This window comes from Lepidochelys kempii, chromosome 21 (genome assembly GCF_965140285.1).
Source record: "Lepidochelys kempii isolate rLepKem1 chromosome 21, rLepKem1.hap1, whole genome shotgun sequence".
NCBI lineage: Eukaryota > Metazoa > Chordata > Testudines > Cheloniidae > Lepidochelys > Lepidochelys kempii.
This window is the reverse complement of record NC_136400.1, coordinates 13,758,157-13,771,579: the sequence shown is the minus strand read 5'-3', so window position 1 is coordinate 13,771,579 and position 13,423 is coordinate 13,758,157. Positions and strand designations below refer to the sequence as shown.

The window sequence follows — 13,423 nt, the reverse complement described above, 5'->3', positions numbered from 1 at the left end:
GGAGGCAGCCCATTGGTATTATACTAGGTCCCCCAGCTGCATCTGGAACAGCCACTTCCCCCGCACGCCGGTGAGGTGCCGGGTCCCCCGTCCGGGTCTGGGACGGCCACTTCCCCTGCACACCAGGCACGGCCGGTACCCACAGCAGGTCATGGCGCTGCAGGCCCGGCCCATCTCAGCATTGGCCTCTCTCTCTCTCTCTAGCACGTAGTCCAGTGTGTGTTCGTGGCCATCAAGACCATCGGCAACATTGTGGTTGTCACCACCCTACTGCAGTTCATGTTCGCCTGCATCGGGGTGCAGCTCTTCAAGGTGAGAGCCCCTCCCGGCCAGAACCCAGCGCTGGTATCCCCCAACCCTCCCTGTCCCGGGGAGAGCGGGGTGGAGCTGAGCTCAGGGAAGCACCAGGAAGTGGCTCCCCTTCGTTTCCCATGTCAGAAATTCAGAGGGAGGCCGAGGACCATCCCCTGCCACCAGCACCCTTGGGCATACCAGCATGCTGCAGGCAGAACAGGGCAGTGTATGCATAGTCTATGCCCAAGCAAGGCAGCTCCATGGCCCCATGGGAGCCAGCCAATTTGGGATCTCTTCCCAGCTTTGCCGCTGACCAGCTGGGTGGCCTTGGGTGAGTCCCTTCCCCACCCGTGACTCGGTTTCTCCCTCGCCCGCTCCAGCTCCCCACCGTGTTGCAAGGATCACAGGTGTTTCCTCCTGACCACCCATGGCTCTGCAGGCAGGTCTGTGCTTGTGCTATTGTGCGAACGGATGAGGTCGCTGTGACTCTTCGGCTGGAAGTGCCACGGGTCGCTGCAGCAGTGGTCTGGCCTTCGGGCCCTGCAGGGCTCCTAGGGGTCATCGGTGCTGCTCACTGAGCAGGGAGAGTTGAGGGCTGGCATATCTGGCCGGGCTCTGGGGTGGGGCCCAGGCTCTCATGACCGGCACTAACCAGCCCCCTTTGAGGCTGGAGACGCTGCCCACTGGGTCAGGGCCAAGCCGTGGGGTCAGGCCAGGATGTACGGCAATTGCCAGCAGCTGCCCTTGTCCTTGCTCCCCAGGTCTATCAGTCAGGCCCCCTGGGGTTCACAGCACAATCCCTGATTCTTCTGCTCTCTGCTTAAACCTAGGGGAAGTTTAGCAGCTGTACGGATCCGGCCAAGATGACAGAAGAGGAATGCAGGTAGGCACCCCGTGTCGTCACTGCATGCACATCGCAGCCAGAGCGCAGGGACCGGGGGTATCGTTGCAGAAGGGGGAACTGGTAGGGAAGGTGAGGAAACAGTCCTCATTTGTTGTCTCTTGTGAGTCTGCTGAGCAGGGGAGGCCAGGCGTGGTTCTCTATGCAGAGCAAAGCCTGCGGTCCAGGGCAGTTTGCTGTAGGGGGCAGAGAGCCGAGGGTAGTGTTGAATGGCCAGGGCCAAGGAGGAGTTGGGCTCGTAAGCCAGAAGAAGGCCAGGCCAACAGTTAGGCACTAGCAGGGTTGCCAGGTGTCAGGTTTTCGACTGGAGCACCTGGTTGAAAAGGGACCCTGGCAGCTCTGGTCAGTACGGCCAAGCAGGCCATTAAAAGTCCGGTCAGCAGCACAATGGGGATAAGTCAGGCTCCCTGCCTGCTTTGGCTCCTGGAAGCAGTGGCATATCCCCCCTTCGGCTCCTACGTGTAGGGGCAGCCAGGCAGCTCTGCATGCTGACCCTGCCCCAAGTGCCAGCTCTGCAGCTCCCATTGGCTGGAAACCATGGCCAATGGGAGCTGCAGGGGCGGTGCCTGCAGATGGGGCAGTGTGCAAAGCCCTCTGGCCACGCCTCCACATAGGAGCCATGGGTGGGGACATGCAGCTGCTTCTGGGAGCTGCTTGAGGTAAGCACTGCCCAGAGCCAGAACCCCTGACCCCCTCCCATGCCCTAACCCCCACCCCAGCCCTGATCCCCCTCACGCCCTCCAAACTCCTCAGTTCCAGCCCAGAGCACCCTCCTGCACCCCCAACCCCTCAGACCCAGCTCCACCCCAGAGTCTGCATCCCCAGCCAGAGCCCTCAAACCCCCTGCACCTGAACCCCCTGCCCAGAGCCCCCTCCCGCACCTTGAACCTCTCATTTCTGGCCCCACCCCAGAACACACACCCCCAACCCAGAGCCAATACCCTCTCCTGCCCCCCAGTCTCAGCCCGCAACCCCCTCCCATACTCTGAACCCCTCGGCTCCATCCCCCAGCCCGGAGCCCCTCCTGCACCTCAAACCCCTCATTTCTGGCCCCACCCCAGAACCCGCATCCCCAGCTGGAGCCCTCACCCCCTCTTGCACCCCTGCCCCAGCCTGGTGAAATGAGCGAGAGAGTGAGGATGGGGAGAGCGAGTGACAGAGGGAGTGAGCAGGGGCCAGGGCAGGGCAGGGCTGTTCGGTTTTGTGTGAGTGGAAAGTTGGTAGCTCTAAGCTTGGACCTGTCTTGTGGTTTATGGAACGACCTGAAAAAGCTCTTTCAGGTCTTCTTCACTCATCCTCAAAAGCAGGAGCAGAAGATGGCAGCCCCCAGGCATGGGTGCTGGGTATAAGAGGCTAGAGGGGGCTAAACCTCCCCAAACAGCCGGCCCACCACCTTTGGAATGCACCGCCGCCGAAAGGGTGGGTGCCCCAGCCATGGCCCTGCCCGCACTCCACCCCGAGCTCCCGCTCATCCTCTTCCCTCGAGGCTCTGCCTCTTCCTGTCCCCAGTCCACTTGCAGGGGAGCCTCGCGGGAGGGGGTGAAGAGACACGTGCACGCGTGAGGGGTGAGCTGCCAGAAGCCGGCGGGCAGGCAGGGGGACCCCAGGGGAGGGGGCGAAGAGGCGTGGGTGGGGAGGGGGACGAGTGGGGCAGGGGCGGGGCCACAGTCTGGGTGCACGCAGCCTCCCCCAACGGTGGAGTCACATGCCACCCATGCCCCCAGGTGTTTGTCACCTTTGCTGGTCCCCTTTTGGGCACCTTGGCGGGTGGAGTATGTGTCTGGGTGTATAGGGGGCTGGGACGGTGCTGCCCTGGGGCACGAGTCTCCTTGGCTGGGGAAGGGCAGAGCTCATCCTGAATGGCAGGAGCATGTGATGGGATTTGCCAACTAATCCCAGGTATTCCGGGGAGAGGCACCAAGGGTGGATCTTGGTGAGGATGCTGGGCGGGTCGTAGAGGTGTTGTAGCCCTGGCGTCTGCAGGTGATCCTTCCTCAGCACACCCTGATTGCATGAGTGCTGATTCCTGTTATTGTCAGCACTCGCATACTCGGCCATGGCACTTGTGGCCACCCGCACTGGCCTCTGGCCTCCTGCAGCTGTGAGTTCCCTAGGTTGATTTGGTGAGATAGCACCGTGCTCTGAGCAGTAGGGAGTCTTCAGCAGGTGGGCGTGTGTGTGTGTCATGGGCAAGGGGACTGGAGCATTTCTGGGCCCAGTTCCCCTCTCGCTCACCCCTTGTCTGTAAATGTGGCGTCGGCTCCCGTTCCAGAGGCTACTTCATCCTGTACGTGGACGGCAGCCCCACACAGCTAGAGCTGCGCCCACGCGAGTGGGTACACAACGACTTCCACTTCGACAACGTCCTCTCAGCCATGATGTCGCTCTTCACCGTCTCCACCTTCGAGGGCTGGCCGCAGTGAGTCCACCACGGGGGGAGCGCGCAGCATGGGGGCTGCACGGGGGAGATCCCAGCGCCCCTCTGGCGCTGCTGCCCAGCTGGGGAATGCCACGTGAGGGGACTTTTCCCGATGGTGGAGAGAGGGGTCAGTGCAGTCGAAGGGGCTGCAGCTGTCTGGGATGTCCTGACCGCTCTGCCTTAGCTCGCCTGGATGGAGGCCCCACCCCGTGCTCTCTGCTGCTCCCCACAGGCTGCTGTACAAGGCCATCGACACCCACACTGAGGACATGGGCCCCATCTACAACTACCGGGTGGAGATCGCCATCTTCTTCATCATCTACATCATCCTCATCGCCTTCTTCATGATGAACATCTTCGTCGGCTTCGTCATCGTCACCTTCCAGGAGCAGGGCGAGAGCGAGTACAAGAACTGCGAGCTGGACAAGAACCAGGTACTCCCCATGGAATCCCCCCCACGGAACCTCCCCCTGAGGCCCCAATCTCCTCCCACCCCAACCCCCATGACCTGGGTATCCCCAGGTTCCAGGGATGCCCAGGCTCTGGGGGCAAGGAGCCAGTTGTACCAGAGCTAGGTGCCAGGGCCCATACGTGGCTGAGCGTGCGGGATGAGTGCCAGCCGGACAAGAGCCCAAGCTGGGTGTGAGCTAGGCAAGGCCGAGGTGCAGGGGACCCCAGGCAGGTGAGGCCGGGAGCCCAGGCATGAGGGTGCATCCAAGCTGCAGAGGTGAAAGATGAGATCCCCAGTTCTTCTGTGCCTCTCTCCGTTTGCTCTCGGACACCTGCATTGACACATCCAGGCTTGGCCACCAGGCCAGGAGCCCAGGATGGTTCCCCTAAGCTGGGCTGCACCAGCCACTGACTAGCTGTGATGGAGTGAGACTCACCACCGTGGCGCCTCCTGCTGGCCGTTCTGGAATTACCTCAAGTCCTTCTAAGAGGCGGCCTCCTCCGGTGGTGTCTCGCTCGCCGTTACTCCCGCTTTGCTGCACTCTGTGACCTGTGTCACTTCCTCAGACCACAGCGTCCTCTTCTGGGCACAGCCCGCTGGCTGGGCCCCTGTCCGCTGTCTCCCCCCACTTTCGGGGGGACTGGCAGTCTATAGCCCAGCCACTCGCCTCAGTGGCCTGCTGCAGTCACCAGTCTAGTCCCTTGGTCCAGGGGCAAACTGTAGTCGGTGTGGGCCACTTCCCTCAGGGCAAGTGAGGGGTAGCCCTCACACCTTGTTTGCCATTCCTCCAGGGCCTCAGTCTGGCCGCGGTCAGCCAGAAGCTCCTTCTGCTCTGCTACGCTGCCCAGCACTGCTCTAGCCACGGTGCTCCTAGGCAGCCAGTCCTTCTCCCTAGCAGGCCAGGGAGAGACTGCCCTCTGCTCTCTTGAGCAGCCCTTTATATATGGCCCCTGCTGGCCCTGATTGGCCACTGCATCAAGCCAACTCCCGATTGGCTCGCTTAGTGAGCCCTCCTCTAATGGACGGGTTCTGGGCAGGCTCCCTCTGGCCTGCTTTAACCCTTCCTCCCTGTGTGGGGCAGCTGCCCCACCACACTAGTGTATTGGCTATGTGGGAGCGGCACAGTATCGCCCCTTTGGGCTGCAGTGGGGGCCTGCCCCAAGACAGTGGGGTGACCAGACGTTCTGATAAAACCGGGACTGTCCCGATATTTAACTCTCTGTCCCGCGTCCCGACTGATGTATGATCGGGACCCCATTTGTCCCAGTATTGTAGGGCTGCCAGGCCTCTGGTTGGTGCAGAGCTGGCAGGCTCCCTACCCAGACGGCTAGTGGTAACATCTCCCTCTGGGTCCTAGGTGCAGGGACGGCCAGGGGGGCTCTTCGCACTGCCCCGGCCATGAGCGCCGGCTCTGCAGCTCCCATTGGCTGGGAACTGCGGCCAATAGGAGCTGCTGGGGTGGCACCTCTGGGCGAGGCAGTTCAGAGAGCCACCTAGCCGCGCCTTTGCCTAGGAGCCAGAGGGAGATATTGTCACTTGTGGGGAGCCGCCTCTGGTAGGTGCCGCCCGGAGCCCACACTCCTGCCCCAGCCCTGAGCCCCCTCCCACATCCAAACTCCCTCCCAGTGTCAGCACCCCGAATCCCCCTCCTGCACCCTACCCCATGCACCAGCCCTGTGACCATCTCTTGTGGCGGGGGCCATGCGCCCCCGACCTGCAGCTTGCAGAGGGGGCCGGAGCCAAGGATGTGCACCTCTCTCGCAGCTTCCTAGGGCTGTGCACCCTCCTCCCCGGTGTGTCCCCACCATGTGTCCTGATATTTTACTCTTGCGATCTGGTCACCCTACAAGTCAGTGACTGGCGGTGGCCTGCCAACAAGGGGTGGCGGTGGGCTGGGGAGCCCCCTCGGGAGTGGGACTTGCTGCTCCCTTTAAAAAGGTGCAGAAAATGCTCCCACCATTGCACGGTGGCCTTGCAGCTGGGCCCCAGCCACACCCCATGAGGGACATCCGGCTTTCCTGATGGTGCTAGTCCCCGCCACGACTGTCATGCGGGATTCACGCTGCCCCCTGTGCCCTCTCCCCCCCGCCCCCGCAAGGAAAGCTAGAATATGGCCCTATATGGCCCATTCCTGCAAGGGGCTCAGGCTTCCTACATGGACTGCGGGCGAAACCAGACAGTCACTTCGCTCTTGAATGAACTTGCACCGAGCCAAGACTGAAACAGCCAGAGACCTGCAGGCGAGCCCCTCTCACAAAGCAAACCCTGCGTCTCAGACCTCTCTGTCCTCGTCCTGAGGAAACCTGCACCGCACCTTCCACAGACAAACCTGGGAGCTTCAACTCATCGCTTTGCTAAACACTGAAATCATGGACTCAGCAGAGACATTGGCTTGTGACAGCCACCTGTAAGCAACTGCCACCGACGGGGCCGCGGGCGGTCAGGCCTAGTGGTGGCAGCGAGAGTTCGTCCTACCAGTTAGAGCTGGGTCTGGGGAGGGCAAAGTCCAGGAAAGGAGCCGAGAGTCAGAAGCCAAATGCCAGAGTCGAAGGGTAAACTGGCATTGTCAGCCACAGGCAGAGCTGGGGATCGAAGCCAGAAATATGAAGCTGGAGGGGAGCAGGGAGTGGAACAAGAGCAAGTGCTGCTGTGGGCCTGGTACCTGCCCAACAGCCCCTGACCTGCGGTGGGGGCCGGGCTTAGACCCGTCAGGGGCTGTGACCTCTCTGTCAGTTCCAAGCTATGCAGCTAGGCTCACTGATTGCTTTGCAGCGAAGTTAGTCAGGGAGCAGGCCAGCCGCGGGTCCTAGCTGGTCTGATCCCTGACAGCACCCCGCTTCTTTTAGGGTCGCCTCCCTGGAGCCCTTGGGCCGGGTTTCTTGGGGAACCCACAGGAGGTCCAGGACATGGACGTATTCCAGGGATTCCCGCAAATGTTCTTCTAGGCCACATCCCTCCCCATCACTCAGCTGTTGGAGTCGTCCCTGGACTCGACGGGAGTCTCGAATCTGCTGGCCCATGCATTCCTCTTGGCCCTGCCCAGTTATTGGCGGAGGGGGAGGAGTAGTGTGGTGTGGGAAGGGATTCTCGGTGAAAGGTTTCAGGAGGGAGATGTGGAACAACGGGTGGAACTTGAGGGATTCTGGCAGCTGCAATCAAAAGGTTACCGGGGCAAGTGGTTCCATGATCACAAATGGCCCTAAGGACTTGTGGTCCAGCTTCTCAGACAGATGCGTGGGTCCCAGGTCCTGAGCACCCGGGGTTGTTATGGGTCTCATGGCCCAATGTACAAGAACAGGTGACCTGGGCCAGAAGGGGCCAAGAGCAGAACGCCGAAGCGATTGCTGGTAACCGTGCACCAGGGCAGCCTGGAGTCAGAGAGGGGCAGAAATGTTTCAGCACAACAACTGTCCTATGGAAAATGCTGATGTTGAAAACGTGTCCATTTTGATGAAATATCATTTAGAACCCCACTCCCGCAATGCAGGGTTGTGCTCACGTCAGCCATTCAGCCATTTTCTGAATGGAATCTTTGGGGGTTTGATTTTTCATTTTGAAACAAACTAGCGATTGAAGCCCACGAAGCTCGACGGCGGCGGGAAACATTCCTGTTTTCTCAGAGCAAAACGTTTCGATGGGTCCCAAAACGAAACTTGCGTTTCACGGGAACTTTCAAATTTTTTTTGTTTTCAGAACTCGGGGGGGGAATGCTCAAAATCACAGGATTTCCTGCGCAATGAGCGAAATCTGGTCTGGCCTGGCTCGGCAGCGAGGAGGGGCTGGGAGCGGGGCTGGAGGTTTTTACAGCTGGGAGTGTTTCGTGATTGCCCACAGTACCACCTCTGCTTCACGGGCGTCAACGCTCGACCGTTTCCCTCCTCTCGCCCGCAGCGACAGTGTGTCCAGTATGCGCTGAAAGCCCGCCCGCTGAGACGCTACATCCCTAAGAACCCCTATCAGTACCAGATCTGGTATGTGGTGACCTCTTCCTACTTCGAGTACCTCATGTTCTTCCTGATCATGCTGAACACCATCTGCCTGGGCATGCAGGTGAGGATGGAGCAAAGCGAACACCCTCGCTGTAGGGTGGGAACCTTTGATCCGCTGTCCACGGGGCGGGGGGGTGTCCGAGACCACCCGGCTCTTGGCAGCAGGCTAGCAAGCCATCAAAGTGAGACTCAGGCTTTGCCACTGGTCTGGTGCCCTTGGATATCTGGGTTTGGATCTTGGCTTGGGATACGTCATGCAGTTCAGCAACACTGCTCCAGGGAGGCCCCTCCTATGGAAAAGCCGGGGGTGCTGTAGGTGAGGCGGGAGGGACCGTGGCACAGCTGTGCATGGGTGTGGGGACGCCCGGGGCTGCGGATCAGGAATCAGGAACATCTATGGAGCTGTGGGGCAGGACCCAGGGCTGGAACAGGGAGGGGGCTATGGGGCAGGACTTAGACGCATTGGCAGAGCTGTTTGTGGAATGGGGGAAAGCATCACAACTTCTGCTCACATTCCTACCCTGACAGAGCTCTAGGTTTGTATGTCGGTCCCAGGCTCTCGCATCTGGTCCAGAATCTGAGACCCCAGCCCCATACCTGCTCCCCATAGCCCAGTGAGCTAACCTGTGCCTCTTCCTGGCTCCCCAGCACTACAATCAGTCAGCTGAGATGAACTACATTTCGGACAACTTGAACGTGGTCTTCACCATCCTCTTCACCGTGGAGATGTTCCTCAAGCTCCTGGCCTTTAAAGCCAAGGTGAGTGTGAGGTGAAAGTCTGGGGGGCATGAGTCTGGAGAGGGGTGGGGGTGCATAACGTGACCGGGATGTGGGCAGCCGTGCCCAGTGGTTGGAGCAGGAGTTGGTAGCCAGGAGTCAGATCCCAAGGGTCAGAACCGAGTTACCTGGGGTGAGACAAGGCAGGAGCTGTCACAGCCGTGGGCAAATGCTTTGAGTAGCCACTGGGCTACTGCCGCTGGGCTTAGGAGCCTGTCCGCTGGCTCTTCCCATCTCCCGGGCGCGGTATCCGTCAGCAGCCTGCTGCTCGTTGGGTTGCCTGGAGGCTGGCTCTGCTGCAGGCCCCGATTCCGGACTTGGGTGAGGGTGCGAGTCTGGATAGGGTCCCGGGGGTGTGACTCTGGAGGAGGGCAGGGGCTTACCCCAAGCGGTGGGCATGGCATTTCCTCCCCACGCAGCGTCCCGGGAACACAATCCCCTCGGAGCCTGGGGCTGAGGACCTGGCAGCTCCTGAGGGGAGGAGCAGGGCCAGTGCAGGCCACAAGGGGGAGCCCTTCCTCCAGCTACCTGCTCGCCCAACACCCCCGCCCAAACCCCGCTGCTCTCCCTGTCCTGGGTGTCTCTCCAATGGGGGTGGGAGGCTAGTGGCCCTCCCTGGAGCTCTTCTGACCCCCCATCAAACCAGGCTTAAGTGTGAGCGGCCCTGTGAGAGCCCCTGAGCCTCCCGCCACCGCAGCCACTGAGCCAGGTGAGAGGCGAGGCAGAGCCCCCCTCTGCCCTGCCCTGCAGGTGTGTCCCCGATGCCCACTGAGAGACGGCCGCTCACCTCCGTGGTCCCCGTCAATGTGCCCAGAATAAGCATCGGCACCAATCAGCTGGGAAGGTCTGACCCCAGGAGCTAAGTGGGTGCTGGGTTCTGCCATGCCAGCGGATAAGAGTGGACATGGAATTAGCTCAGGGTCAAACCCCTACATAGCACCGTGCTCGGCACGGTATCCATAGGAAGGGCGATCTGAATCCAAGCTCCGCAGTGCTCTCTCCATCTCGGGGCATGGGGGGCAGCCTCCCCCCGCTGGCTGTATTTTATGTGGGCAAATGGAGACCCTCCCTCTGGCGCGGTGAGTGGGTCAGCTGTTTGCAAGGGACAAAGCGCGCCTCGCTCAGGAATGGCAAGTCTCCGCCGCAGGGAGTTGATAACCCCCCAAGAGGAATCTCCCCTGCCTGACCCTCAGCTCCTTCCTTTTCTTTCCCCCTGTTCTGCCCCCCTGTCGTCCCCCCGTGATTGCTCTCTCCAATCTCAGGGCTATTTCGGTGACCCCTGGAACGTCTTTGATTTCCTCATCGTCATCGGGAGCATCATTGACGTCATCCTGAGCGAGATCGATGTAAGTGCCGCAGTGGGGGGGGGGGGGGGGGCGGGAAAGTGTCCGAGAGCATGGGCAGGATGCTGATGTCACGGCAGTGACGACCTTGGCAGGCTGCCAGCATCCCACTGTCACGTGGGAGGCCTGGGTTCCTGCAGGACTGCGCGGGGCACCTGGTGGAGCGACCTGGGCTGGGCAGGAGGAGACTGGGGCAGGGGCTTGGGCATGTGGGTTAACCTTCTTCTCTCTGTTTAAGAGCTGGTGCTGACAGGCTCTCTCCTCAGCCATTACATAGCCCCGGTGGACGCGCCCCCTCCTCCCAGCCTCAGTGGCCCTCACCCCACCCCTCCTCCTGAATCTGCCTGCAGAGGTACCCTGTGGAAACTGCCCTTGTCCTGGGACAGAACCAGAACCTCAAGCTGACTCCGTAGTGACATATGCCAGTGCTCCCCAGAGGCTGCACCCCCGCCGTGCCCTGCCCATGTTCTTTAACCACATGCCCAGATGGCTAGCAATCAGCTCACTTTCCTGAGATCACCATAGAGATGGCTGAAAGAGTTCCCCTTGCCTCATGGTCCCTATAAGAAGTTTCTGCCCTGCGCTTTGTGCGGGTCAGGCGTCATTTCAGTGACTTGCTGGGTGTGCTTGGAGTGTGTCATCGTGTATGATGATTGCCACATATACCCGGTGCCTACTCTGTATATGTGTGCCTGTATATCCAATATACACCGGCGTATATTCGGGATATACCGCCTACATGATACCACACGTGTACGCTGCAGTGTGTGTGTACCGGGCAGCCTGCATACAGGAGCATTGTCCAAGAGGCGTGCTGGAACTGCACGAAGCATTGCTGGGAGCTGTGGGCCCGGTTGCTGGCACGTGGCACGGAAACACATCGGGTGTGCGGTGCGTACCGTGAACCCAGCTGTAGTTGTAGAAGTAGCTTGAGAAGTGAGCACTTCAGTGGGGTTGACACGTCCTCACTAATAAAAAGGCCCATCCAGTAGTCACTGCAGCGTGTCCCTGCTCTCTGTGCTGTGTCCCAGAGTAGCACTTAGCCATTCCCCCGCATCTGAGAGTGAACCATCGGCAAGGAGGTCCGGCCCGGAGGAGATGAAGTGTCATCCTCTCCTGTTCTCGGGCACAGCTTCCCAGCCCCAGTGCACACCGGTCCCGCAAGGTGGATTGCCATCTCTGCAGCCCAGAGGAGCGCTCTGGCTGGCTCCATTCTCCTGGGGCGACCGCACTGGCTGTCTCCTCAGTGAGCGAGGTGCCGAACTCCAGGGAACAGGACTCCTCGGAGCTGCCCCTGACCGGGTATTGGGTCATTGGCTCCATTCCCATGTCACCACCAGCTAACGGAAACCAAAAGCCCCCCTGAGCAGGACTGCCGCCCCGGACAGAGATGGCTTTAGTGACCAGCACCGTGGCAGCCCCTCTGTTTTTTCACCATTCCTAGCCAGCACGAAGGAGAAACCCATTAGGGAGCTTGCAGAGGTCCTCAAATGCCTGCTAATTTGGGCAGTTGCCAGCTCCTGTCAGGAGTTCCAGGCAGAGCAGCAGCTGCCAGCCCCTTTCCCCAGTCACTGAGCTGCCATTGAGTGGGGCCTTGAAACACTTCCTGGGCTGCTGTGTCCTTCCCAGCAGTACTCAGCTGCGAGGGCACCTGGGCTTCAGATCCCATTGTTGCTTGGGAAGGGAGTTACTGGAGCTCTGGGCTCCCCCTGGAAAGAGCTTTGCATTCAGTGGGTATTGAGAAACACTAACGGGTTGGGCATGTTGCCCAAATCACCCCACGTCCCCTCCTCCAACAAGAGACATCAGGGCTGTTTTTTGGTCTCTTTCCAGAGGGTTCACTTGGCCACCCCAAGATCCCCCCTCCTCGTTTTCCCCTTGACATCGCTCCCATGCGCGCACCTTGACAGCCCCCCTCATGGCCACAATTGAAGATCCAGGGGTGAGGGGAGATCTTCTCTCTGGCCACCAGGAGCTAAGGGACCAAGAGGAGAACTGAGTTCTAGGGACCGTGCTGGAGATTTTGGTTGGGGGGAACTAGGCTCAGTGAAGCTGGGCATGTAGCTGGAGAACATCAACCCCACTTGGTAAGTATTCCTCTCTGCCCGCCATTGGCAGCTGGAGTTTCTGAGTCATTGCCCATCAGGGTATGTGTTTGCACCTGTCTCACCTGGAGTCTGTAGCCTTGTCTGCTCTGGACAGTGCTGGCATGAAGCATTGCTTGAGCAATTGCTTAGGGCTCCAAGCAGCTGATGGGGGCTTGTCATAAATATAAAGGGAAGGGTAAACACATTTAAAATCCCTCTTGGCCAGAGGGAAAACCCTTTCACCTGTAAAGGGTTAAGAAGCTACGATAACCTCGCTGGCACCTTACCAAAATGACCAATGAGGAGACAAGATATTTTCAAAGCTGGAGGGGGCGAGAAACAAAGTTTCTCTGTCTGTGTGGGTTTTTTTCTGCCTCTTTCGCTGCCTCCATTTCTTTGTCCTTTGCCTCCATAGCTCTCCTGGGGGCAGCCTCTAGGGCTTTTTCTGCCTCTTTCGCTGCCTCCAGTCCGGTTAACTCCAATTTGTGTTGTACCTTGGTTACAGAACCAAGCAGAGACAAAAAAAGCAGAACCAAGCAGAGACAAAAAAAGCTCTAACTGCTTTCAGCTGAAAACCTGCTTTCCAGGAGCCCAAAGGGGAAAAAAATGTCCTTTTTAAAATCTGTGCTTCTTGTTCAAAAAATCTCAAATTGATCTCAAAATGATTTCAAGTTAATCCCACCGCTCTGCCACCATGTCAAGGTTCCTTCCCCTCTCTGAACTCTAGGGTACAGATGTGGGGACCTGCATGAAAACCCCCTAAGCTTATTTTTACCAGATTAGGTTAAAACTTCCCAAAGGTACAAACTGTTTTACCTTTTGCCCTTGGATTTTATTGCTGCCACCACCAAGCATCTAACAAATATATAACAGGGAAAGAGCCCGCTTGGAAACGTCTTTCCCCCCAAAATCCTCCCCAAACCCTACACCCCTTTTCCTGAGGAAGGCTTGATAAAAATCCTCGCCAATTTGCATGTTGCAGGTGAACACAGACCCAAACCCTTGGATCTTAAGAACAATGAAAAAGCAATCAGGTTCTTAAAAGAAGAATTTTAATTGAAGAAAAAGTAAAAGAATCACCTCTGTAAAATCAAGATGGTAAATACCTTACAGGGTAATCAGATTCAAAACATAGAGAGTCCCTCTAGGCAAAACCTTAAGT

General features: G+C 58.9%; 1 protein-coding gene across 4 annotated transcripts in view; it reads left to right on the top strand.

The window, feature by feature from the left end:
- The window catches only part of CACNA1S (calcium voltage-gated channel subunit alpha1 S), a 91,502-nt gene that overhangs the window by 45,888 nt on the left and 32,191 nt on the right, over nucleotides 1-13,423 (top strand). For all 4 annotated transcript variants that reach the window (XM_078849777.1, XM_078849776.1, XM_073320165.2 and 1 more), the window contains exons 22-28: nucleotides 205-312; nucleotides 1,125-1,177; nucleotides 3,468-3,614; nucleotides 3,847-4,048; nucleotides 7,957-8,115; nucleotides 8,703-8,813; nucleotides 10,094-10,177. In XM_078849777.1, coding sequence (XP_078705903.1) covers nucleotides 205-312; nucleotides 1,125-1,177; nucleotides 3,468-3,614; nucleotides 3,847-4,048; nucleotides 7,957-8,115; nucleotides 8,703-8,813; nucleotides 10,094-10,177 — 864 coding nt within the window. The remainder of the gene's footprint in view (nucleotides 1-204; nucleotides 313-1,124; nucleotides 1,178-3,467; nucleotides 3,615-3,846; nucleotides 4,049-7,956; nucleotides 8,116-8,702; nucleotides 8,814-10,093; nucleotides 10,178-13,423) is intronic.